Source organism: Anticarsia gemmatalis, chromosome 14 (assembly GCF_050436995.1).
Source record: "Anticarsia gemmatalis isolate Benzon Research Colony breed Stoneville strain chromosome 14, ilAntGemm2 primary, whole genome shotgun sequence".
Classification (NCBI taxonomy): Eukaryota; Metazoa; Arthropoda; class Insecta; order Lepidoptera; family Erebidae; genus Anticarsia; species Anticarsia gemmatalis.
The window spans coordinates 5243720-5268961 of record NC_134758.1 but is presented as its reverse complement, the minus strand read 5'-3'; the positions used below and the strand labels follow the sequence as shown (position 1 = coordinate 5268961).

At 39.9% G+C, this 25242-nt stretch overlaps 4 protein-coding genes across 15 annotated transcripts in view; 2 read left to right on the top strand and 2 right to left on the bottom strand.

Annotated features, from left to right (window-relative positions):
- LOC142978373 (protein-L-histidine N-pros-methyltransferase) overlaps positions 1-5394 on the top strand; it is a 51567-nt gene extending 46173 nt beyond the window's left edge. For all 6 annotated transcript variants that reach the window (XM_076122801.1, XM_076122797.1, XM_076122800.1 and 3 more), the window contains 3 exons: positions 2762-2974; positions 3052-3227; positions 3515-5394. In XM_076122801.1, the coding sequence (XP_075978916.1) occupies positions 2762-2974; positions 3052-3227; positions 3515-3738 (613 nt within the window). In that variant the 3' untranslated portion in view covers positions 3739-5394. The remainder of the gene's footprint in view (positions 1-2761; positions 2975-3051; positions 3228-3514) is intronic.
- A 133-nt stretch (positions 5395-5527) lies between these two features.
- On the bottom strand, positions 5528-14345 carry LOC142978174 (uncharacterized). 2 transcript variants are annotated; one of them, XM_076122500.1, is made up of 9 exons: positions 14209-14345; positions 13824-14098; positions 13464-13626; positions 13121-13292; positions 12546-12656; positions 12223-12442; positions 11627-11865; positions 11270-11366; positions 5528-11122 (listed from the first exon to the last, which is right to left on the bottom strand). In XM_076122500.1, the coding sequence occupies exons 2-9, from the start codon at positions 14060-14062 to the stop codon at positions 11071-11073; spliced, it is 1293 nt and encodes a 430-aa protein (XP_075978615.1). In that variant the 5' UTR covers positions 14063-14098; positions 14209-14345; the 3' UTR covers positions 5528-11070. The 2 variants fall into 2 exon arrangements, with proteins under 2 accessions (XP_075978615.1, XP_075978616.1); XM_076122501.1 differs by lacking the exon at positions 12546-12656.
- Positions 14346-14994: 649 nt separating this feature from the next.
- On the top strand, positions 14995-16920 carry LOC142978344 (p21-activated protein kinase-interacting protein 1-like). The gene is made up of 3 exons (XM_076122755.1): positions 14995-15164; positions 15413-15704; positions 16107-16920. Exons 1-3 carry the CDS (start codon positions 15096-15098, stop codon positions 16898-16900), a joined length of 1155 nt encoding a protein of 384 aa, XP_075978870.1. The 5' UTR covers positions 14995-15095; the 3' UTR covers positions 16901-16920.
- Positions 16921-17090: 170 nt separating this feature from the next.
- The window catches only part of Spn (protein phosphatase 1 regulatory subunit spinophilin), a 32689-nt gene continuing 24537 nt past the window's right edge, over positions 17091-25242 (bottom strand). For 4 of the 6 annotated variants that reach the window (XM_076122751.1, XM_076122750.1, XM_076122748.1 and 1 more), the window contains 13 exons: positions 24898-25034; positions 23922-24073; positions 23614-23743; positions 23330-23482; positions 23020-23175; positions 22740-22851; positions 22314-22641; positions 22019-22229; positions 21638-21724; positions 21417-21513; positions 20671-20829; positions 19210-19355; positions 17091-19053 (listed from right to left, as the gene is read on the bottom strand). In XM_076122751.1, the coding sequence (XP_075978866.1) occupies positions 18817-19053; positions 19210-19355; positions 20671-20829; positions 21417-21513; positions 21638-21724; positions 22019-22229; positions 22314-22641; positions 22740-22851; positions 23020-23175; positions 23330-23482; positions 23614-23743; positions 23922-24073; positions 24898-25034 (2105 nt within the window). In that variant the 3' untranslated portion in view covers positions 17091-18816. The remainder of the gene's footprint in view (positions 19054-19209; positions 19356-20670; positions 20830-21416; positions 21514-21637; positions 21725-22018; positions 22230-22313; positions 22642-22739; positions 22852-23019; positions 23176-23329; positions 23483-23613; positions 23744-23921; positions 24074-24897; positions 25035-25242) is intronic. The other 2 variants (XM_076122749.1, XM_076122752.1) reach the window with 2 other exon arrangements.

The window sequence follows — 25242 nt, the reverse complement described above, 5'->3', positions numbered from 1 at the left end:
AAAGCAAATGTGTAGGTATCTACATACGTGGGGAGGGGCCTCTCCTATCTCATACGTTCTATTTTAATGTTTATCTAGTGGAATTTACGACGTAAAAGCAAAATGTATGATTTTCAGAATGAATTGCTTTACTGAAAACGAATCTAAATGGATATTTAATATTCGATATTAGGTATATATATATTTCGATTTCCCTTGACCTATGAGGTGGATGATGAGGAGTAGCTGTACCAACCTAACCGGTTTTTCTTTTAAAGCCCTGATCACAGTTCTCTATACTAATATCGAAAGAAAATTAAATTATAGTAAGTACTATTGATAGAAATTATCTGAGTGCTTAGGCCAGTGAGAAGTTATATATTTTAATTTTGTGGTATTTATTAAAATCCAATTGTTTATAGATAATACCTTCCCTAGTCCCTTAGGGTTACCTACGCATAGTAAATAACAACACATATGCGGTAGGTATGTATAATTGAAAAAATAGTTGGTATCTGTCTATACATTAAAGTAAGTATATTCATTGAATGAATGTGGAGGTGCGATAGACAAGCGTGAGCGTATAGCGAGGACAGCGCCCGCTCGTCGCTTGCCGCTCGGCGTGGCACCGGGCGCACGCGGAGGGTCGATTGCTTGTTCCGGTCCGGAGCCGGTTTTAATTTCCCGCGCGAGGCGGAGGCGCGTTAAGTTTAAACGGCCGGAGATGAGCCACACGTACTAATATCATGCACGGCCCGGGCCGTCGCCATAGCGACGCACACTCAAATGACGTGTGTGGCGTTGCGCGGGTGTGAGTCCGGGGGTAATATGATTTGAGCGCCCCCGGCGCGGCGACACCCCGCCCGCTTGTTTGCTCTCCGATGCAATCGCGATACGAGCGCTGTACGGCCCGCGCGCCCCGCGCACCCCCCCGCCGCCGGCGACACATCTCTCACCTCCGTCGTCGATAACCGCATCGGATTCCTTGTTGCAAGCCACCGCATTCTATTGAAATAGATACCCCGCGCCCGCCTATCCACCTACCTACTGCTCTACTCGATTTACACGTCACCCCTTGCCGCACAATTTTCAACTCCACTCGACAGACCGCGCTCTTCCGTGTGGTTTCTGTTACCTATTACTTCATCGCTCCAAATACATGTGTGCCATAGTATCTGCCACCTTTTACTTGTGCATGGATACTATACTTACATCTCTTCCTTCTGTGTTGCATTTCACATGTTCGGATTCGACAAAATTACCCATTTTGAAACTCAACAAAACGGGATTGGTAATGTATTGGTTCAACAATGGTGCTTATCTTGGTTATGGCCCCAATAAATCAATCAATCGATTGCTCCGACAACACAGTAACAGGCGGCGTCATATTCGCGGGATCTTTTTGCGTGTTGACTCAATCGTACGTTGTCACATCGACGGTGGAATCTCACGAGTTTACGCCGCAGCCGGTGACAATTACGCGGTGCCGGTGCTCATTAGTTGCGGACGCGCGGCCGCTTCATGTATCATGTATGTGGCGTCGCCTCCGTACCACCGACGGGACAATAAAGCAATCAATCGGCACCGCGCGCTGTCCGCAAACGAGCTGCGAGCGACGGCTGCCGACGCTGCGACGTCCCGTACCACACGACACGCTCAGTGCAATACATATGTATCCTACGTGTACTTGTCCTACAACGTGGCTTTACTGGACGCTCTCTAGTTATTTTCAAATCCTGTGATGCGGCCGAACATCTCGGAAAGGTAGCTAGTACTCCACTTTCAGACTTGGGCAACGTTACCTCTAAGGCTTTCCTAATAGGGCATTGTGACTGAACGGTGTTCGGCGTGCGGGCTGCAGTAATTGCGGCGCGGACGCCGGGGGCCGCGGATAATGCCGTACGTGATATATGGTACTACGGCTAATAACAGAGCTCGAGCCCTGCACCGATTATCCCTTTACCCGGCGCAGACGAATTCGTATCGATCGCAGCGTCGCTCAGTCTCAGCTAATGAGAGCGGGATTTACTACTCATTATCCACTTGTGGCGGGCGGGCGGCGCTGCCCGGGGCGCGATGAAGACGTCGCGGGTCGCGGAGCACTCGCCGCCGGCGCACAATTTGCCGGCGTGCTGGTGCACCACGGTGCCCGCAGCGCGCTTTGTACTTTATCCTCGGTAATTGCGGGCCCGGCGCGATACACCTCTGACGGCACCACCACACGACCGACGGTAGTGGATAATTGCACTATTGTTGCTCAGCTCCATCGCTGCTCGCTCACAAATCGTTTTCAAGGAAGTTACCCACGTTCAAATTAGAAGGTTCAAACATCGAACGAACTTTGTTATTTCGACAATTAAGTTAGATAAGAAAATTAATAGTTACATTGAAGCCGTGCCAGTAATAAAACATCGCATGTTCACTCCAGGCGGTGGAATGTTACCACACCCTGTTCTATGTAGCAATTTTCTCTTACCCCGTACTCATTTCTTGATGGCCCACTACTTAGTCGAACATAACTCCTCGTAACTTACTTTTCCATCGAAGGATACTTATAACAGAATCCAACTACCAATTTGTATCATGATTAGTACACAAGTGATATTGATTAATGGACCCTGGATCGAAGTTAAAAGACAATTCCCTCATCATAAAACGCACCTTCTTGCCGCTAGCTAATACGGTAAATGCGACGCAGGTCATATCATTAATATCAATTGAACATATGTTACATGTAGGTGTATTTTGAATGTTACCATTACATAGGTATTGATGTCGACAGGTGGTTGGGTCGCGGCTCCATGTTCGTGTTGTCGGAGGCGCAGGCGCGCGCGCTGTTGCGGGCGGCGGGCCACGGCGTCGGCGCCGGCGCGCTCGTGGACGTGGGCGCGGGGGACGGCGAGGTCAGCCGCCGGTTCGCGCACCTCTACCCGCACAACTATGCTACCGAAATATCTACCAGTATGAGAAAAGCTCTCGCGTCTAAGGGCTACAAGTAAGAGAACACTCTTTGTTTTCGTCAATTTGTTACTTAAAAGATGTTATTAAATTAAAGCCCCTTGTCATTTCCAGAATTCTGGACACAGAAGACTGGTGGCGCTACCGTCAGTTCGATTGTGTGTGCATGCTTAACTTATTGGACCGCTGCAACAAGCCCAAGACTATGCTGCTGCAGGCGCGAGACGCGCTGGCACCGGGCGGCGTGCTCATGCTAGCACTTGTGCTACCTTACAAGCCTTATGTTGAAGGTAACAATATATTATGATTTGAGTGTCACCCTCAGAGGTTAAAGTTGAAAGACAGCGACAATTGTTATTAAATGGTTAGCCGTGGTCCCTGACTTTTAAGTTATACCGCTGGCCCTATTGGGTCTTTTCCATAATCTACTCAGCCAATGGAATATGAAATAAGTGTATCAAGTTTTTAATACTGTATTCTTTCTAGACGCTAACAAAAACTCCAATGAGTTGCCAGATGCCCATAACGCCAAAATAACAAGTCAATTCACACATTTCTTTCTTATTGATGTTTTCAGTGACGACTGATCACAAACCAGAGGAACGTCTTCCGATTGAAGGCAAAGACTTCGAGGAACAGCTATCGTCATTCGTCAAATTTATGCGCGAGGAAGCTTGCTTTGAACTTGTGTCGTGGACGCGAGCTCCTTATCTATGTGAAGGCGATTTCGCACAAGCGTACTACTGGCTCGATGACTCGGTCTACGTGTTCAAGAAAACAGCCGACACACCAAACCTCTAAGCGATAGGTACCTCAAAACAACGAAATATACTCATCCTAAACGATTGTGGATCGAACGAACATCCACAATGAAAGTAAAGTTGTGAAACAAGCTTTAGAAATAAGTCTGTACTTACGTATATCGGCTGGTAAAACGCGCAGTGTATACTCATCTGGCATTATAAATGTACTAGTTAACTGATAATCTTAGATTTCAGACTCGTGGAACCTGAATGATATTAAATTTTATACTTTTCCATGTTTTTAAATATCAATACTGTATACTGTATGCGCGTAAATATACGGGTTAATTGTAAGGACGATCACAATTTTGAATTGTGATCGCACGCAACCGAATTTGATAGTGAGAGGGTGATAGTTTTAAACTACTTACTAAGCGTAGGTAAACAATATAACAGCGTATCGAACATACGTAATGTTCTTATCTTTATTAAAGGTATCGAGGGATTATTGCTCTCAGGTTGGCCGAGGTCGCGCTAAGGCTGTGGCATAAACAGTATACTATACTCACATTCCATATAAATATTATTTCAAACCACCAAAGAGCTATAAGCAAAATAAAAATCTGGATGAAATTCGGCCTCGGTTTTTAGTTCACCATTATCCCTCGAAGTGCATTTATTGAGTTATGTACTCTTGAAATTGTATTTATTTAATTTTCCACGTAACCACAAGACTTTTATAGGGATTTCCACATTTTCTTTCGATGTTAAATAATTAGGTTTTAATGTCTAGGTACTAAGAAGGGCTTTTAAACTAATTTTTTTTATCACCAAAGTGGTTTTCATAATCAGTATAAAGTGCCGGTAAGACTGCAGTTTTTATGGGACTTTATTAAGATGGCATTAACTGCTTGACAAAATGATGCAAATTTTATATGATTACACTGAATGAAGGATGTTTGCGATAACTTGTCCCGTCTCACACGACCTCCTTCCTCTCCCTCTCATGGTCAAACATAAAAAAAATCGATGGATATTGTTGATCGATTTATTGTATATTTGTCGGGCCTGTTATCGTAGGTATAAAGCAAATAACTCATTCATTTGCCTTAAATAGTAGCCGGCATACTAAAACGGCATATTTAAAATCGACTTATTCTTAAAACGCACATACTGACATCGATAACTATTTAATAATCTCCGTATTATGTAGCACTAGACGTTCCATACGCCATGTATTTTAACTATAATGATAATATTAGATGTTTTGTACTTTTTCTACTATAACATTTAATCAACTGTTTCACCTCTTTGGCCAGTTCCTTCTGAATACTCGTGTGATGTATTTTCGCATATGACGCATAAATATTTATAATCAGAGGTGGTGGAACAAAGTAAGGGTATTATCTTATATGGTCGGTATTGTATGAAAATACATTTAAAACCTATTTATAATATTTATGTACTTAAGGTTTGTGCCAAATGTCATTGCATGTAATATGTTTCATGTTGTGTAATGTGTTGTCTGTATATATTCCATTGTTATCCAAATGACCACATCGGTCGTAAATTTTATGTTTGTTAATCTTAGTTACGTTATAAATTTTAGCATATTTTGTTAGTATGCTTGAAATTATTTCCAATCTGAGTTGCATTTAAAATTGAATTAATAATGAATGTTCATGAAATAAATACTTAATTGTTTGTCTCTCAACATCTTGTATTATTTATATCTTCGTAACATGTCTTTGACTTACTAATATGATATATATGACTTTATTGATGGCCCTTCAACATTATCGTCTCCGTAATAATTATCACCTTAGAAGCAACATTTAAACACCAAATCATTTTAATCATTATTTATTTATTTCTAAGCACTGCTTTTCATTTCTAAATTACCACCTTTACAGTAAAAAAACATCTGCAAATACAAAATAATAAATTACAATGGCAAGGCCAATTTAGATTATACATACATAGGTACAACTGATGAAAGCTTCAGTCGAATCAACTACTCCCGATATTGCAACCTTGGACTTTTATATAAAAACGCGTCCGTTTTATCGTCGACATTACAGTATAAAATAAATGTTTGTCGAGATACATCAGTCTAATAAAATATTGACGATCATCAGCTGTAAAAAAAAAAACACTATTAACTAAAAAAATATATAGAAACATAATCTATATGTTTAATAGTAACTACTTTTCCGAATGGTATATTGCATTTTAATGTCAAAATTACATTTTGATTGAATAAAAATTTATCACAGAATTCCGATGCCAAACGATAGTCGCAGATATAAATCAGTGGTATGTATTACCAAATAAATGCTTCTTTCAATTAGGAATACAAATAATGATTGACGATGAATAATTTAATATGTCCATAAAACTACAATACAATACAAAAAAACTATGTTATTACGTATGAAGTAACCATCATAAGGGAAAGCGAGACAATGGAAAATATTACAAATACTTAGTCGGCCTGTCAGTCGCGGCGAGCTCACCACTAGCAAACACTTGTTGCGCTTGTTGCTTCCGCTATTTGAGATCAAAAACTTTTTCAGCTTTCACATTTTACAAGTACGTCGACCTGACAGAACGTAAAACAAGACAATATTTATGATTTTTTTTATTCTAAGAAAGAGCTCCGATCATATTTAATAAAAAAAATGCAATACGAAATCCATTTTTGACTAGAAAGCTTATAATTCTAATACAGAGAGAGATTCTTTTGGAAGTTAATAATACTTTTCAAGAGTAAGATTTTGACGGTTATATCAACTTAATTAATACTAGGTGTATTGTTAGTTGTCGATGAAAATAGTAGCCTCGTTAAATATTTGGATAATGTACCGAAACGATCACTATATATTATAATAAGTCGATAAATTGCTAGTATGCCAATTATTAGCTTTCTCGTTGTAAACAGCTAATACGATTAATATGAAATTTAATACAACACAGGTGTATAACGCACTTACCTATAATAAGCCGCTTAAAATTAATAACTATTTGACAAAAATCAAATAAATTGTGATGTGTACAACAATCCAATAAACAGAGACGATGACAGTTAAACTACTTATGCTATACAATACAACCTCACACACTCTGCTGTGATGTGAAATACGGTGATACGTTACTCATGTATATCATTTAGAATTACAGTACTAAGATACAAAACGTTAAATTTAAAGTAGGCTTTGCCTAATTATTGCACTAATCATTAAACTTATGTAGTCCATTATTTCACATGATGATGTTATGGAAGTAAATAGTGACTCCTTTCCATGATACAATACGATCAAAGTCAACTCCAGCTAAGCTTCGACCACGCTATTTACTCTACTGCACACTGAGACCAACAACACAATCAATAGGTACAGTTAATGGGGCCTAACTACAAATAATAATAATATAATTTACATCTACGAACCTTATCAATAAAAACCGTTTGTACGACGAGACGTGTCCCAGTGTGCAGTACGCACACCTCACCATTACTTACTGAACCTAGTTTTATACATCCACAGGCAACATCAGCTAAGACGACGTGAAAAATTTGCAGTCTTCAATAAGATACTAACCTCCCTATCACTCACAAGACAAGACATGGCGATTTCAAAACTTTATTACATAATAAAATGCGCACAATACTCAGCGACTCTTTGCGTCCTCAAATAAATAAACAGCAGCGAAGTGATCAAGTGATGACCTCCTCGCACACTGCTCGTGTATCGACGCACTCAACGTGTACGTTACGCTAGCAAGAAAGTGTCACCTAGAGTGATATAAGTAGAACGTATAATTAGTGCGCAATCTGCTGTAAATGTGCGCCGCATAAAAAAATTGTGCGTGTTGTAGTTTTGAAAAAAAAACGTAAAAACGATTCCTGCTGGAGTAACGTTGTTCTAGCAAGAAAATTCTAGACGAATTATCGGAGAGATAAAATACATACATGGGCAGAGAGCTTATATTTGTGCAAGTATGTGCGCCATAAATATAATTTGTGCGTCTTCAGGTTTTCGAGATATTGCGTTTCTCGCTGCAGTAACGTTTTGCAAATTCGTGTATCTCCAAGACCATTTTATGTGCGCCTGTAGAATGAACATACACGAATAGCTCTTAATTTGTGCATATTTGTGACATAATTAGATGCCAGATAATATTTATAATTTTCAAGTAATCGCGCTTTATTGAAAACTTAAAAAAATATTGTAGCGCCTAAATGAGAAGACGTATAAGCTCGCTAAAAACTGTATTCGTTCCATCTTTTTGTTTATAATTACCATAAAAAGTTTCAAAACAGAACCTACAAGCGTTAATGAATAATATTACTAAAAGTCGAAACGACGGCATCATAACTTTGACGCCAACAAACAAGAAACTGGCTCAACCTAAGATGTGTAGATGTAAACCAAAAATTAGTGCATTTATCAAATAATATATAGTAAAAATATCCAGCTTCAACTGTTTCGTGTTAAGTAAATATTAATATCAAACCAAAACAGTTATTCAGCGCAGGTTATCCGACCAAATTCGAATGACTACAAAAAAGCGACGGATTCATACGTATCGATGACCTCCTTTATTAAACGTATTACACCTAAACTGTGTTCGTACAGTCACGCTCAAATGTTCGTTGGGAATTATTATTACAATGACCTAATAAAAATATAATATATGTAATATACCTAGGTATTAAATGTACTTTCTGATCATATGAAATCAAAGAGCTTGTTGGTTTAAAAAAATATTATTTTTATTATCATAATCATGATTCTTAAAGTAATTATGGCAACAAATCACAGATCAAATTTTCTACCTATAAATATTAGAACAAACATTGTTCAATTAAACTATTTGTACCTTGTATAGTCATTTGGTATTATTTAAAATCACAGATCAGTTTTTCATTTACTTAAGTACACAAACAATAAAATCACTTAAAGTAGTTCAGTACCATCATGGCGTGAAATTTAAATATTAAGTAGTTGTTGTTTTGGCCGAGATATAATTATGTTTTGGTTAGGTATGATTATATAGTACGCGAACGTAATAAAAACCTATAGAGCGTTATATTTTGTTATCAATTTATGTTTTTTAAAGAATAGCCGGATTTGAAAACTTCAACTCAAGTTTCACATATCGGGCTGCTTAGGTTTGGGTTTTCAAATTAGGCAATTAATAAAAGGATAAAAAAGAATAATAATTTTAACCGGTCTATACTACGTTCGCGTATCATACTATCATACCCAAAACTAAATTATATCTCGGCCAACAAATGATGTACATAATCGTGCGCAAAGTTACCGGAACAGCTAGAATAGAATGATAGAAGAATAGGTATGTTTAATTTAATCAAAAGTTATTTATTTTTAACTATTTTCTACTGCACTGTACTCGGGCACAATACGTTTCAACCAGTTAGCGAGTAAAGTTAAGAAGGTCATCGACACGTATGAATCCGTCGCTTTTTTGTAGTCATTCGAATTTGGTCGGATAACCTGCGCTGAATAACTGTTTTGGTTTGATATTAATATTTACTTAACACGAAACAGTTGAAGCTGGATATTTTTACTATATATTATTTGATAAATGCACTAATTTTTGGTTTACATCTACACATCTTAGGTTGAGCCAGTTTCTTGTTTGTTGGCGTCAAAGTTATGATGCCGTCGTTTCGACTTTTAGTAATATTATTCATTAACGCTTGTAGGTTCTGTTTTGAAACTTTTTATGGTAATTATAAACAAAAAGATGGAACGAATACAGTTTTTAGCGAGCTTATACGTCTTCTCATTTAGGCGCTACAATATTTTTTTAAGTTTTCAATAAAGCGCGATTACTTGAAAATTATAAATATTATCTGGCATCTAATTATGTCACAAATATGCACAAATTAAGAGCTATTCGTGTATGTTCATTCTACAGGCGCACATAAAATGGTCTTGGAGATACACGAATTTGCAAAACGTTACTGCAGCGAGAAACGCAATATCTCGAAAACCTGAAGACGCACAAATTATATTTATGGCGCACATACTTGCACAAATATAAGCTCTCTGCCCATGTATGTATTTTATCTCTCCGATAATTCGTCTAGAATTTTCTTGCTAGAACAACGTTACTCCAGCAGGAATCGTTTTTACGTTTTTTTTTCAAAACTACAACATGCACAATTTTTTTATGCGGCGCACATTTACAGCAGATTGCGCACTAATTATACGTTCTACTTATATCACTCTAGGTGACACTTTCTTGCTGGCGTAACGTACACGCACTCAACTACACACGCTCCTAAGTAACATTCATGTCAAGACTTCGCTCAGACCTACACCTATTACACTTCTATCACAGTGTAAATAATGCACTTACGATAATAACTGAGATTAAACTTAAAATAAGAAAGGACGAATCTTGGAAATCAAAAATATACCTTAACCATAGACACGTTCTCTAACAACGAAAGTAATAGCATAGTTTGTATGAACTTTTACAACAGATAATTAGAAATTATATGAAAAAAAATGTGTCAGTAAACTATATAAAAAAGAAACTTCTTCAAACACCAACAAGCAATAAAAACCGCAAAACAAAAGTAGCGTTAAAATCAACTACATACGTAAACCCAGTTTGTGCTGAATGTGGTGACGACACTGTATTGTGTACGTTCACCTGGTATTAGTTACTCAGCGTAAGTATTGGCGCTCGCTTGCACCTACTTATACTCTTACAACAATAAAGCCCGCCAACCCCATTACACGGTCTCACTGATATAATAATATGGACTTCAGATACTAATGGTACAATATTTAAACATTACAATGATCTATAGAACATCGAATCGATCTTATCAACTAATGACATGTTACAAATTAAGTAACCAGTTTAAAAATATGCAGATCTATGTTAAAGTACGAATATTATTATTTTATTAACTGAACATTGAAGTTTACAGTACCAAAACATTTATTAGTGTAGCTATCTACATTAGTGCTTCTGGCATTTACTTTTTATTACAATTATCTAGACATTGTCCCAAGAAGACGATGGTTAAGCAACATCATAATAAATAAAGAAAACTAGTCCATATGCTGCTTAAAATAAGCATCTGCAAATTAGATTACTCGGCAGAAAGCAACACACTTTTGCTAAGAATCGAATGGATAAATCATAAATTGAGATGTTATAACTGTGAACTGTTAAGAATAGTTTTCAGTTAATTCCTCTAAACGCCAGTTCGTTTTAGTGACTATAAAGTTCAATATCCAGTAGCGGTGGTGGTTCATGTGAAGAGTAAGTCAAACCGTGGTGTTGGATGTTGTGGGTGACGTCACCGCGACGCTCAGGCCTCGGCGGCGTGCACATCCGGAGGCTAGTTCCCGCTCACTATTTTGCGGTTCTCCAGTTCCTCCATGTTATTCGAGCTGAAAGGTAATGCAGCTTTTGTAATCGTCGTCTAATAGACTCTGGATCTAACAGTTCAGAAATTATTTCGGGGAGTACATGGAACATTTGAGGTGAGCTGACACCGTCAGCGTTTTGGATTATCAATAGAGATGGAAATATCTTACCGGAGTTTGTCATCATTCTTCCATGACGTCACTTGGATGTGCGGCGGTGGCAAGTAACTGCGCAGCGATTGCACCAACTGGATGGTATCCAACAAAACTGCAACAAACATATTGCGAATGAACAGTCACATTTATGATTTAAGGGGCGAGGCGATTCTCTTCTTCCGATAAGGTGATCTATAATAACTTAGGCTTCGCCTTACTTATAACCTGACAGCATTTAAATATTCAATAGACCAACCTATCGAATATTTAAAAACTGTCAGGTTATATCGGCTAACTGTCAGCCATCGGAACACTCGGGCGTATTCGAACGAGACGCTAGAACGAGAGGTGCAGAAGTAAAGCGGTACTGACTCTTCTGCAGCTGCTCGCTCTGCTTGCCGTAGGGCTTGCACATGGCGGGGCGCACGCAGGGCCGCATGCGCTGCAGGTTGCGCGCCAGCTCGGCGAAGGCGCGCACCACGCGCTCCTGGCCGCCGCCGGCCGCCGCGCCCGCCGCCGCGCCCGCGCCGCGCTCGCCGTGCGCCGCGCCGCCGCCCGCCGCGCTCGCGCCGCCGCCGCCCGACAGCGACTCCAAGCTCTCCAGATTAGCTCTGCGAATAAATTTGCCCAGTATTGAATTGAATGATTCCTATTCTATTTAAAGTTATAGGAGCGAAAGAGTGTTTAAAAAAATGCTAACTTCCTGGAACATTATAGTACTCTTTTATTTATTTATTTATTTATGGTTCGCCTACAATTGTTACACTTTTCTTACATAGGTAAACATACACAGGAAAAATAGGATATATGTGTACAATATTGCAACATGCATAGAAGACAGATTACAAACTATCAATGATCCAGTACTTTCAATAAAAATTTTATATTAGATATAAAGTGACCCAATTGACTTATTCTATCTTTATTCGTATGCTACTCACCCGACATAGTTGGTTTATAGTACTCACCTCAAAAAGTCAGTGAGCTTATGCTCGTCACTATAGTGATGCTTAGATTTGGATTCCAGGCTGGCCTGCGATGAACTGGACGAGCGCTGCTGGGAATGCCCATACTTGTCTATGGACGACTGGTGGCCCAGTGACCTGGTCTGGTGCTGCAGCAACAACTGTTGGTGTTGCGCCAGCTTGTCCTGGCTGCGACGATCAGCCTTGTCCCCCGTTAAACTACCTAAAAGGATAACATGTGTGAGATGAACAAATGCTCAGAAATTTTTTTCAATTGAATATTGCTACTTCTACATTATGACATTGATTTTTACATAACAACTCACTGAGAGCGGCGAGGTGGGGTGCGAGAGGAAGCTGATAATCTTGTGCCAAGGCAGTGCTGCGCAATAAGCGCTCGACTGCCTGGCTGTCGGGAAGATTTGAAGCTCCCGCATCTATTACAAGTTTAAAATACTTACTGTTAAAAATAATGATGACCTTAAATAAATCATTTTATGGAAACTCTAGATAGCATAGTTTATTAAACCACCAATATAATTATACTAAATGCCTGATAAAATATTTTGAGTGTAGTAAACTGTTACTATTTTAGTTTCCATGTGTAAACAGTTTCAGGAACTTCATCACATAACATGTTGGTCACCATTTTCTATTAAATTGAAATAATACATTATGCCTTAAAACATGTTTTTTCAATAGTTCTAAAGGTTATACAAGAACCAATAGAAATCAGTAACAAAGACAGATCGTACATATTCTAGATCAAAAACCAGTGTCGGGAATTCGGGATGTAGTATTTTAAGATTCCAATTAGAATTTTCATTCAACAACTTAACAGAATTATCTACAGTACATATTCTAAATTGAAGGTTTAGTTTTGTATAATTGTATGTCTTACCAGGTATGTATGTTGGTTGCTGCGACAGATGTTGCTGTATTGACTTTTGTGTCATTTCCAGTTGATTCTTGTAGTACCGGCAAGCAGGGTTGGGACAGTTCTGTACTACTTCTATTATAAACTCCTTTTCCATACCAAACTGCTCTCTTCCTATTGTATATGATTCCACTACCTGAAAAACATTTATTTTGGATTCTTAATACACAAATTAATATATAGCTACTTATTACAACAAGTTCTACATTGTCTCAGGAGTTAACATTACAGTATCTACACTTAGGATATTTCATTGTTATATAAATGTTTATAAGAAATAAAAAATATATAAATATGTTATACTCACTGCTCTGACTGTAGCTTCTAATCCTAGATGAAGTCCATGAGGTCCATTCATGTGTTTCAACATCACAGCATTAGCAAAGTGCTCATAAGGTAAAATTATTTTACCATTCTCACGAAGTATCAGTCTGCCTTGTGTGTCTAAGCCCACTCTTGATGCCATCATTCTGGAGAATAGGATAACAAATTTGTACATACTCAAACAGAGTAATGGAAACAAAACCGTAAGGGGATATAGGTAGGTGCTATACAAATTAAATAACTTGAAAAACATTAAAAAACAATAATATATTTATACCAATAAGAAATCAAAAGGGAAAAAAAATACTTCAACAATATAATAAAAGTTAGACACTTTACTCACTGCAAATAGGCGGCATTGGGGAGCATGGATGATTCCTTGAGATCACTAAAACACTGTAGGAGTTCTATACTGGGGCTCCAGCCCTTATTTTGTAGGTACAGCTGTAGCAGCATGTACAACTTCTCTGTGACATATCCCTCGGCACCGTGCGGGGTTGCCGAGCTCGACGTACTCGCCGCTCCGCTTGAACTGCCCGTGCTCTTAGCCAGCACACTCTTCATTGTCTCCGCCAAATCCATCTTGTAGATGTCTAAATAAGTCCTCTTTTGGGAATCCTTTTAGGTAACAAACAAACAGATTAGCAAATAATGCCAACCACGGGGATCGATAGCGCCAGACGAATACTAAACACACTGTCCTACACATGCATAACACGAATGCTTACCAGAATGATAATATCTTCGTGCTCACGAATTAAACAGAATTTAAGTAATTAAATCTTAATTACAGATTTATCCATTCGATATCTTCACAAAAAATAGAAATAGTAGTTTTCGTTTTCTCTTGACGCTGTCAATTTTTTCTGTCGGATAAAAACGAAGTAGTGCTGTACTGTACCCAACTAACCATAGAGTTTATATTAATAACCATTTTCTTGTTTAAATTAATAAGGGATAATATATTAACTCATCCGACCAAACTGTATTGTATCGTAGATCTAAGCTGCTTATCATCAATATTCTTTACTAATGGTAGTATGCGCCTGAAAAATGTATTCGTCTGAAATTATGAAGTGCGTATGCTGCTGATTCTATAAGTCAGATTTCCAAGATTAGAAAAAAATAGAAGTTACCTACCTTGTAGTTCTGTTCTTACAAGGCGCTTAGTAGTTTGATACAGCCTAAGTAAGCACTTCGATATTTTTTTATCAGACGTCTTGTTTGTTATTACATACTTTGTAGTTTGTAGTCGAACTGTCAGACAATGAGATCACGATTGTGCAGTGGTATAGGTACTATAAAATCTAAACGACGCCGACGGTACCTCTAACCCAGGTGCCTACCACGCTGCATACCCAAGTCGATGCAGTCGACGCTAAAAAGTATAAGAGTTTTTACAATGAACCAAAATGATCTGCATTCATTTCGTAGCTTAGGCAGAGAAACTATTCATTTTGCACGATGTTGGACGACATAGTGTGCAACACTGGCTTGAGGCCTGGACTTTGACAATCGTGTCGTTGTGTGTGACATTGACGTTTAGAAGAAAATAAACGTGCATGGGTATTAGACACACACAGAGGTTATAAATATATTAATTTTATCAGTAATAATGGACGAGTTAATAGTGGGAACTTACGAGGGCTTCTTACTCGGTTATTCCATCCGAACAGAAGATAAGGTAAGCAGCAGGAAGCAGTGTTCTGTTTAAAATTATATATATATAGCTCATCATCGAAATAGTTTTCTCGATCAACCCTTAATTTCTGCCCTACGAGTTCGCTTCATCGAATGAAGTTATTTTCAGTGAGCACCTGCTAGTCGTAAGTTCTGCATTACACACATATAAATATTGACTTGTCTCAGCGATTAAAAACGTACCTACAAAACTTACATCCGATGTCAAACAACTGTACTCTTCTTTTACAGAATATGAAATTAAAGCAGACTTTCGCCACACATTCGCATACAGCTTCTGTACGCTGCATATCAATTGGAGGAAAGTTCCTAGCCTCGGGTGGCACTGACGACAAAGTGGTGGTCATTGACTTGAAAACGCGCCAAGAACACACAGTCCTCATGAACCATGATGGAACAATAAACTCTGTTGCGTTCACTCACAATGGCACACATTTATTAACAGGCAGTGATGATGGATCTATTATTATCACAAGGACTGGTAACTGGCAGATAGAAAAAATCTGGAAAAAGGCCCATGGAGGTAAGTTTTTAAATTTTTCATGATAGTAAAATATTTCTGTGCCTCTCTGATAAGTGGAATCCAACTGCATTGTTTCTTCTTTTTTCTTAGATATATCAAATGTTTATAGATAGATAGATAGATAGATCTAGGATATTATCACCCCTAATTAATTCCAGTAAAAATCATTCAGTAGATAAGACAGATTTGTATTACAATATTTCTCAATAGTTGCCAGGAGTTTGGTTACATGCCCAGTATATGCCAAAAGGCTCACCCATCATCACATGGGCTTACACTGTTTATGGTGAAATATGGGTTTTCTTCATACCTCTGCCTTCACTCTTGGGTAACAAGAGTGACACTATATACCTATGTAATGTATATTTTCCAATGTATCAGTAAAAACTATCTTGTTTTAAGGTCAACCAGTAACTGCCATAGCAGTACATCCATCAGACAAATTGGCACTCAGTATTGGTGGTGACAAAACTCTAAGAACATGGAACTTGATAAAAGGCCGGCCAGCTTTCACAATCAACCTTGCCAGCAAAGGTGTATTATTGCCAACAGAAATCAAATTTTCACCAGGAGGGGATAGATTTTCTTTAGTATCTCAGCAAACAGTAGATGTCTGGACCATAAGCAAGGCTGGAGTAGAGAAGAGAATTACATGCACATCAAAACCTACAACAGTACAATGGCTTACAGATGAAAGGCTATACATAGGACTTGAGAATGGAAATATAATTACACTCACTGTATCTGATACAAAAGCACTCACTTATCCAGCTCACAAACAGAGAGTTAAGTCATTACATTATGAAAATGAGTTATTGTACTCAGCGTCAAGCGCAGGGGAAATAAAAGTTTGGTCAGTAGATGAGTCTAAACTAGTAGAAATAAATTCATGCAATGCTGCATGTAGAGTCACATGTGTATCACTAAACCGACAAAACCATCTTGTGAAAAAGGAGGACAACTCTGATATTGAGGATGAAGAAGAAAAAGCTGCCAGTGAAGAAAATAATGAGGAATCAGATGATGCTGAAGAAATCACAGTTCCAGTCAAGAGGAAACCTGGGGCATTTGTTACAATCAGTTATGGGGATGAAGTCAAAGATGAGAATGATGAAGACAACAAACCTCCACCCAAAAAGAAATTTAAAAAGAGGAAGCGTAACAAAAAGCCCAAAAGCCAAAAGAAAGCTGATTAATTAATAAATGTTTAATCATGTTTCTTTGTTGTTATTTAACACACACTTTATCATAAAAATGTTTTAGATCATAATAAACAGGCATTAAGACACTAACAAAAAAACTCACATCTACATTGCAGATTATATTTTCATCGTCTTCTCACAAAATGTACATGATACTCACAAAGAACACAGTAAAAAAACAGTGTGATGTAGACTTTGGTTTGTTTATTAAATTATAAATAAAAAATCTTTCTCTTGAACACACACCCAAATACATAATTAAGTTCATAATAAATTAATTTGGTCCCAAAATAAATATATTTAAATAATTATAAAGGAAACTGTAAATAAAAAAAAAACAACAACATTAAATAAAAGTACTGATCAATTTTGGCAATGGACTCTACTTATATTAAATCTTAAATGAAATAAATATTCTAAATGCGTAACATACATCCAGTCACACAGTATGATTTCAAGCTCACTCCAGAAGTCTCCATGTTACCTACTCGAGACTGTATTTACATGATTATGTATGATAGAATGGAACCAAATGACGCACGTGAATACACAGACAGTAACACTTACTCGTTAGATAAACCATATTATGTATGTCGCCTAATAAAAACTATAAAGCTTGCCTAAATGAAACCTCACACAGAAAAACGTTAATATAGTAATTTACTGGAATGTATTATAAATCCTGAAGGTTGCATTTCATAAGAATTAGTACAGTGGCAGAGATTTATCGAATATTATAACATCCGTTTGGAAGATAACCTGGTATTCTTACATGAAATGAGATCACAATATGTTTGATGAATGTTACTTCTCTATACAATTTAAAATATACTAAAACGCTGGCGACATTATCGAATATAATCAGTCACCGTATCACTAAGTACATTTTGTGCATATATTTCATTAGTATAAATAAATGCCAAAGATTACCAAAATCAAGTTGCATTGCATTGGCTAATGTAAAATAAATAATCGCGTTACAATCTCGTTATTATAATTGGTGATAATTACATACAAGAAAGTTATGCCCTAATCTTAAATACTTGAAAATTTCTAAGAAAAAATTGTTATAATTCATGACTTTAGAACAGCTAATTCATCTTATGACTAGATTGAGCCAGTATTTTTCCTACAGTCCATATCGTCACCCCGAACTTCAAGAAAAACTGACACAATTAATACAAAATGTAGGAACGATGAAGAAACCAACATAATACCTGTTAAGGATTTATGGAAATAGATTACATCAGACCATCTAGTTAAATGAGTTCTACTTGTCCTGTTCCACATTCACTTACGTCTAATTTTCGATTAATAATATTCGTTTCTTCGTTTGAAGCAGCACTAACGTCACTAGTCTCTAAGCTATGGGTCAGATGGCACTCAGTATGCTATCAGACACAGCTTCACACCCGCCACCAACACCGTCTTGTAGTTCAGTCACATGAACAGTTTCCAAGTAATTATCTTTGCTTCTAATAACATCTTAGAACGTAACTATACGATGCCGAACTTTCATACATTTCATACAAATACGAGAGGCAAGATAAAAGGAAGTTGAAAACGAGTGTTAGATATTCTAGATATACGTATATATACTGGGAAATTAGTTCAATATATTCACAGGTACTATTATAATTTATAGATGCCATAGAAAAAATATAATCGAGAAATAAGAGACAGTTCACATTTAGCTTTGCCGCTAGCCAGGACTAATAAGCTATAACAGTATTCATAATTCTATATTGTACAATGGAAAAATAAGAATCTATCAAAATAATAACAGTGTCAGTGTAATTTAAATATGTCTGTTTTTAGCCTGTATGACGTCCAAATGTCCGTGAGCAGTGTAAGCTCATGTGAACTGACCCATTCTTTGGTGATGGCATGTCGCGGCCGTGTCGTATTATTTACTTCTTCTTAGCTTTCTTCTCGGCTTTTTTGAGCGCCTTTAGATGTTTTTCGTGGGCTGCACGGAGCTCCTTGAGCCGACGTTTCATGCGCCGGCGGTCATCTCCGCCGAGCCCCAACAGTTTTAGGTCCGCAGAGCTGAGCGCGAGTAGAAGTGCCCCGTCAACACCACGTGCCGCGAACGCACCAGCGTGTCGCTCCAAACCCTCGCCCAAGCCTGATACCCACTGCCATACCTATAAATTATTTAAAGTAATAATGTTCAAGAAAATCTATACTAAGAACGGTACACGAATCCAAGTTTTCTCAATCACAAATACTTGACAAACCAAAATAATAAAGAAATCTTATGCAAATTGTATTTTAAGTGGATTTTTTAAAATAGAATGTACCTGTTGCTTAGTCCAGTGATTGACGGGATGGGGGGCTGGCGGGCCGGGCTGGCCGGGCGGCGGCGTCAGGCTCGCCTCCGACACGGCGCTCGACAGCGGCTGCCACGGCACCTCGCCGCCGACTACGCACGCCGGAGCTTTCTTTACTACAATCACATCATAACCTCACATATGCGTACTTGAGGAACATAACATGCCAGGAAAGGTCCTAAAGTAATGTTGTTTAGTAACTTATCCAGACAATATAACGTCAAGACTGATTACTCAATTTTCGAATTCACAAAAATATAAGTATCGCACTGATCGTTTTATAGTGCACCAAAAAATGTGCCGGTTATTGTGCAGCGATTTGATGGTCTGTGAGTATTTATAAATGAGATGACACTACTACTGAGAGATTTCTACTAATATGAAACTAATATTTATTCAATTCAATTAATATATCCGGCAATAATCTTGAACATTCAGAAATTTTGAAATAAATATGAAATTTACAAATCAAGTTATGCAATGAAATATGTATCATTACGTTTGCAGGGAACTTTGATCATTTTAAATAGTTATAAAAGTTCAAAATTCATGCTCGGTTTCAATTTAAGGTCAAATCTATAAGTAAGTAGAGAGACCAAAGTCTTAGCTAATAGGTATACTATATATCTTTCTAATAATCGTCGTGTTACACAGTGTATTGAATTTTTTACATAATACAGTTTAAAAATTGATTGAAAGTGTCACAACACTGTTAATTTGACGAAAGCTCACACGACGTTTATTAGTATGACAGTAAAATGTTATTTCACCACAACCACAACCAAATACATAGAAACAAAACACATCATTAGTCTGAAAGCAAACTGACACCAGAAGGAATTCCAGAGCAAAAAATACAGCCAAAGAATAACTATTATTATAAAAGTAATTGTTTGGCGGACAATTTGCTGTATAACAAGTTCTGCAATAATCTGTTTTTTCTAATAAAATCTCACGTCATGTTATTGCCAAGGAAACCGATTTCAGAGGTCCCAAGCACGATTGTAGTCCCTTTCAAATAAAAATTTCTTAGTATAGTATCGTAACATTTTTATTTGTAAGATAAAATGTTTATAATATATTTTACACGAATCGTAAAACACAAACAACAAAGAAAAAACAGATAATAATTCATAAGTACAAGCAATGTGAAGTGAAACACATAAATATCAAGTAACATGTAGCACATCAAAGCTAGGCACACACTCAAGCGCAGCGGGGCGGATCGCAACTCGCAACTTATCCTCGCACACTGTGCTGAAACATTTCCTATACAAATATGTGAGTCCACTGTAAAAAGTAATACGAAATATCCATAAACGTAGGTGTTCAACGAGCAAGAGCGAATGCGCGGGTGCGATCCCCCCGGCGGCGGCAGGCGTCCGTCCGAGCAGGGGCCGGCGCGGCGGCGGGCGCCGCTCCACTACAAACCTCTGGCGTTGGCCTCGCTGACGGCTTGCCGTATCTCGTCCACCAGGTCGTTGGTGAGCTGCACGGGGTCGGGGTGCGGCGGCGACGAGCCGGCCGCCAGGCGCCTCTCGCGCTCGGCGAGCACTTGCTTCAGTTGCTCCGCGAGCGATGCTGGCGGACCTAGCCCGGCAGATTGAATAATAACTCGCTACTATATCATAGATGCAACCGTTTACGAGTTTCTCACGCGCTTAAATCCCTAGCACGGACGTGACGTGTTGCGTACTTGCGATATAATTATGGCCTGAACGCAACGACAACCATAGAGTTAAATGCGTTGTCTTCTACGAAGAGCAATCTGGTATTCTCGTCTTGTCACAGAAGTCCGAGCTAGGCTTATTGTTGCATCTACGCAGTTATTATTTAATCTCATGCATGCCACTATTTCTGAATGATAAACCGTGGGCCTTTTGGGTTTAAAGCACATGACGTTATTACAAGACGCTATTATTCACATTCACATGGGTACACATACAGTTTCGCTTAACTGTGGGTGAGTTTGTTATAAAATGTGGAGGGTTAAACAAAAATATTTCTTTACATTAGGCGTTCCAGTATAAAATGTCACATTTCATTTTTAAAACCACTTTTTAAAGATATTAAAGGCATAAATTAGAAAGATTTAAGTCGTTTTAACGACGCCCAATGTAATTTATATTGCACATCACAATGGTCAAAGCTTTTAAGTCAATATACGATTGACTTACCTGATAGAGGATGGTGTCTATGGTCTCTAGAGTATACGGCGTCATCTGTTGCGCTGCCTACAGAGCTGCCGCAGCTTTGACGAGTATCACGATGTTGCTGGCGATTGACGAACAAAATAATCATCAGGTATTTTGGGGAACAGGTGTGATACTTAGATCAATAATGGTAATGTCACCAATAAAAATGGAAACAAAAATAATAAAATCAAAGAACTACTTACGGCGCCAACGTGAGGCGGTCCCCCTGAAGTGGATTCGCTTAACGATTCGTCAGCCGAATCGTTATAAGAGTCGTCGAGACCGTCGTACTGAAAACGAGAAACAACATCACCGATACGTCAAGACGAGTACTTCCAGCAAAAAAACACAAAGGTCGTGACGATCACCGTACATCGTGCCGGCAGGGAAGAGCACCGCGCCGTACTCGTCATTTAAATTTGACTACTAAATCGTACATCATAAAAGTAATAATTAACCAATAACGTAACATAACGAGCTCGACGCTGAATGCGCGCCGTTAGTTCATCGTAACAGGGTAGAATATATCGTAACGACGCGGTCATAGGTTATCGACGAGCACAAGGCACGGGGAGCATACGTACGGAGCTGGCGTTGCTGAGCGAGTGCGGGGAGTGCGGCGAGTGCGCGGCGTGGTGGCGGTGGCGCGCCAGGTCCGTGCGCGCGCGGTGCGCCGACGTGTCCAGCAGCGCGCCGCGCGGCACGGCCGCGTCCAGCTCGCGCGACGCGCCCAGCGACCCGCCCGACCCCAGCGTGCCGCCCGCCGCGCTCGCGCCGCCCAGCGACGACAGCGACCTGCGCAGAGTGCGTTACGTTTATCCTATTGGTGTCGAATCGTATTATACTATTGTAACGAATAATTATGTACGCGACACTCACTGAGTCTCCGGTAAGCTAGGCGCGGGCGCGGAAGAGCCGTGCATGGCGGGAGTCGAATGTGCGGTGTGAGCGGAAGCGACGATCGAGTTGACGGCGGGCGTCGGTGGAGGCGCGGTGGCCGGGGGCAAGATAGGGGCGGCCGCTTGCGTGACGCCGACGGTGGTCACCGGAACCGCGGGCGCCGCCGGGACTGTGTTTCGCGGCTCGTCCGCCGCGGGCGCGGTGACGTCGCCGAGGTCTGGAGGTTCGCGTCGGGTCTTGTCGACTTTCGCGTATTCGTCCTCCACCGGCGATAAATCGGATAAATCGCTATCGGAACTCCAAGGATCTGAAAAGAGATTAACCATCGTTTTGAGATATGGTACGAAATAAGTAATCATTAATACGTCGTTCGGTCACTATGCGTCTCGGAGAGAAAATACTGACTGTTGATCAGCAGTGGATCGGGATCTGGACGACGAGGCAAGGGCGGCGTCTCCCGTCTCGCCGACGGTTCGTGCGGTAGCATGACGGGAAGTCCGGCTTTCTTCTGAGTTTCCTAAAAAAGTAACGCAATCTAGCGATAAATTAAAGCGTCGAGAACGAAACCCGGCGATAGCGAGAACCGAGCCGACTCAAAAATCAGCCGGGCGACCGCTCCGGCGAACGGTTCGGTCCGAACGCGACCGACGCGTTCGCCGGGCGGTCGAAGCGCTCGAAGACTGACCAGCAGCAGCACCTCGAGGCGCGCCACGCGGTCGTGCAGCGCGGACAGCGCGGCGGCGTACTCGCGGTGCGCGTCCCGCAGCGCCGCGCTCCACCACTCCTCGCGCGCACGCACCAGCGCGCGCGTGCGCCGCCACTCGCGCAGCGCGCGCCGCGCCTGCGGAGGGACACGCCCACGAGGTTACACATTGTTACACGAGTCGCTCGAAACTAAAATGACGAACTATGTACTTCAAAGTAAAATTCAAGTAAAAGACTTAAAGTCTCGACTCGACCGGACCGGAGGCCCGACCGGAGCCGCGCCGCAGTACCTTGTCGTACTTGCGCTGCGCGCGGTGCGCGGTGTCGGCGGCCTGCGCCAGGGCGCGGCGCAGCGCGTCGTCGGGCGCCCGCTGCTGGCACCAGGCGCGCACGCGCCCGCCGATCTCCTCCGCGCTGCCGCCGCCCGCCTCCATGCCCACCAACTGCGAGGGGGAACGACACGTATAATCGCTTTAGTGAACGGTTGGAACGCGAGTGCAGAACGGACTGTGCGCTTTGCATTTTTGTTAATCATAACGAGTATGACACATAAAACAGTATGACGTGTACTGACTTCCTGCAGGAAGCTCCTGAGCTCGTTGATCTCCGGATTCCTGGTCTGCGGCGGGGCGGGTTCGGCGGAGGTCGGTGGAGCCGACTCCAGCTCTTCCGTTTGCTGACGACGTTGACGTTCGCGAGCCGCTCTGCGAATAGTAATGCTATATTAAAACTCCTCGGTTGTATTGGACTTGGTGTACAAAAAGTGTTTTTAATATTAGGTTATACCGATGCACGAAAATATTATAATTATACTAAATAATGGGCCTCAAACACAGGCTTAATGTAATAAACTTAATGACGATGCCTCTTTTGTTATATTACCTTTCCTCTCTTTCTTTATCTGCTGCTAGTGACTGTCGAATGAGGTGAGCCACCTCACTGTTCTCAGGATCCTTCTCTCGACCAATAAGGAACTTTACCGGCCCTGAAGTATTACGAAGCACCGAGGCCGCGTAAGCTTGAGTTACTCCCACCTACGTACATTATAAAGTAGTGTAACTATGGATGTATTTTGCACAATATGTTGTCACTTATCATTAACCCTTTCTTTGCGGCTGGCGTGATATTACGTCCAACCTAAATCCGTTTACCATACGGTGGGCGTATTATTTCGGCAAAACTTATTTGTCGCTACAAACGAACAGGTCAATGAGAAGGGTAGCTCTCCTGTGCGGAGGTTAGAGAACACAACCGCCCTGTGTGAAATTGGGGAATAATACTTAGTATATGTTATACTTTACAAGTGTTACAAGTTTTAGTATATTACGCTACAAGTGTCCCAAGGTTCAGAATTATTTAAGGATAAGAACATGTGAAAAGTATGAATAGTAGTACGTTTTATTGGGCAATATAATTGGGCAGACATAATAATACGCCAACCGTGTCTGGGAACAGATTTAATTAGACGTAATATTACGTTCTCCGTACAGATGGAGGATATTTGTTGTGGCGTATTATCTCGACCATCGCTCTGGAGAAGCGATCTCACAAAAAGTCTTCCGTATGGAGTCGGCGACATTAAAAATATGATTCCGCATGGAAAGGGTTAAGTATAATTAAATAATTCTATACTCATAAAATAAAACAATAAGCAATACTAAGAACCCTTTACAAAAAATTGGATCCATTTGTTTGTATAAGATTATAAAAAATTCAAGGTATGTACTTTAACTGTAACTTATCTTCGTTAGAGATTCTTTACAAATAAGTAACATCAAAATAAACTGTTAGGAATTGAGAGTATATATTTAATTTACATCGTACAATGATACAAATAAGAATAATATGTAATACTGACCAAGCTCTTGCCGTCGACCTCAATGATTTGGTCGTTGACCTGTATGCGACCGTCGCGCGCTGCGGCTCCGCTCTCTGTGATCGTCTTGACGAATATACCAAGTTTCTCCAGCCCTGCGTCCGCGCCCACACCCATACCTGCGACATCACACTTGTTAATACGTTATCCTTAGTTGTCAGTTGCATTAAAGTTAGGCAACCACTTGTAATTGTTTGAAGTAGCTAAGTGTGTACGCAATATGCGCAATAAGCACTTATTTCTGGACAAAATATGTGTTGCGACCCAAGAATTCAATTGGAACACAAAAAAAATAACTTGTAATGAACTTGATATTTATCTTCCGAT

Bases quoted from the DNA above. Each gene is read 5' to 3' on its own strand.
- LOC142978174 (XM_076122500.1), bottom strand. From the start codon at position 14,062: ATGGATTTGGCGGAGACAATGAAGAGTGTGCTGGCTAAGAGCACGGGC. The intron at 13,293-13,463 runs GTGAGTATAACA...AATGTTTTTCAG, and splicing joins TAGAAGCTACAGTCAGAGCA to GTAGTGGAATCATATACAAT. The intron at 12,657-13,120 runs GTAAGACATACA...AACTTGTAATAG, and splicing joins GCAACCAACATACATACCTG to ATGCGGGAGCTTCAAATCTT.
- LOC142978344 (XM_076122755.1), top strand. From the start codon at position 15,096: ATGGACGAGTTAATAGTGGGAACTTACGAGGGCTTCTTACTCGGTTAT. The intron at 15,165-15,412 runs GTAAGCAGCAGG...CTTCTTTTACAG, and splicing joins CCATCCGAACAGAAGATAAG to AATATGAAATTAAAGCAGAC. The intron at 15,705-16,106 runs GTAAGTTTTTAA...TCTTGTTTTAAG, and splicing joins CTGGAAAAAGGCCCATGGAG to GTCAACCAGTAACTGCCATA.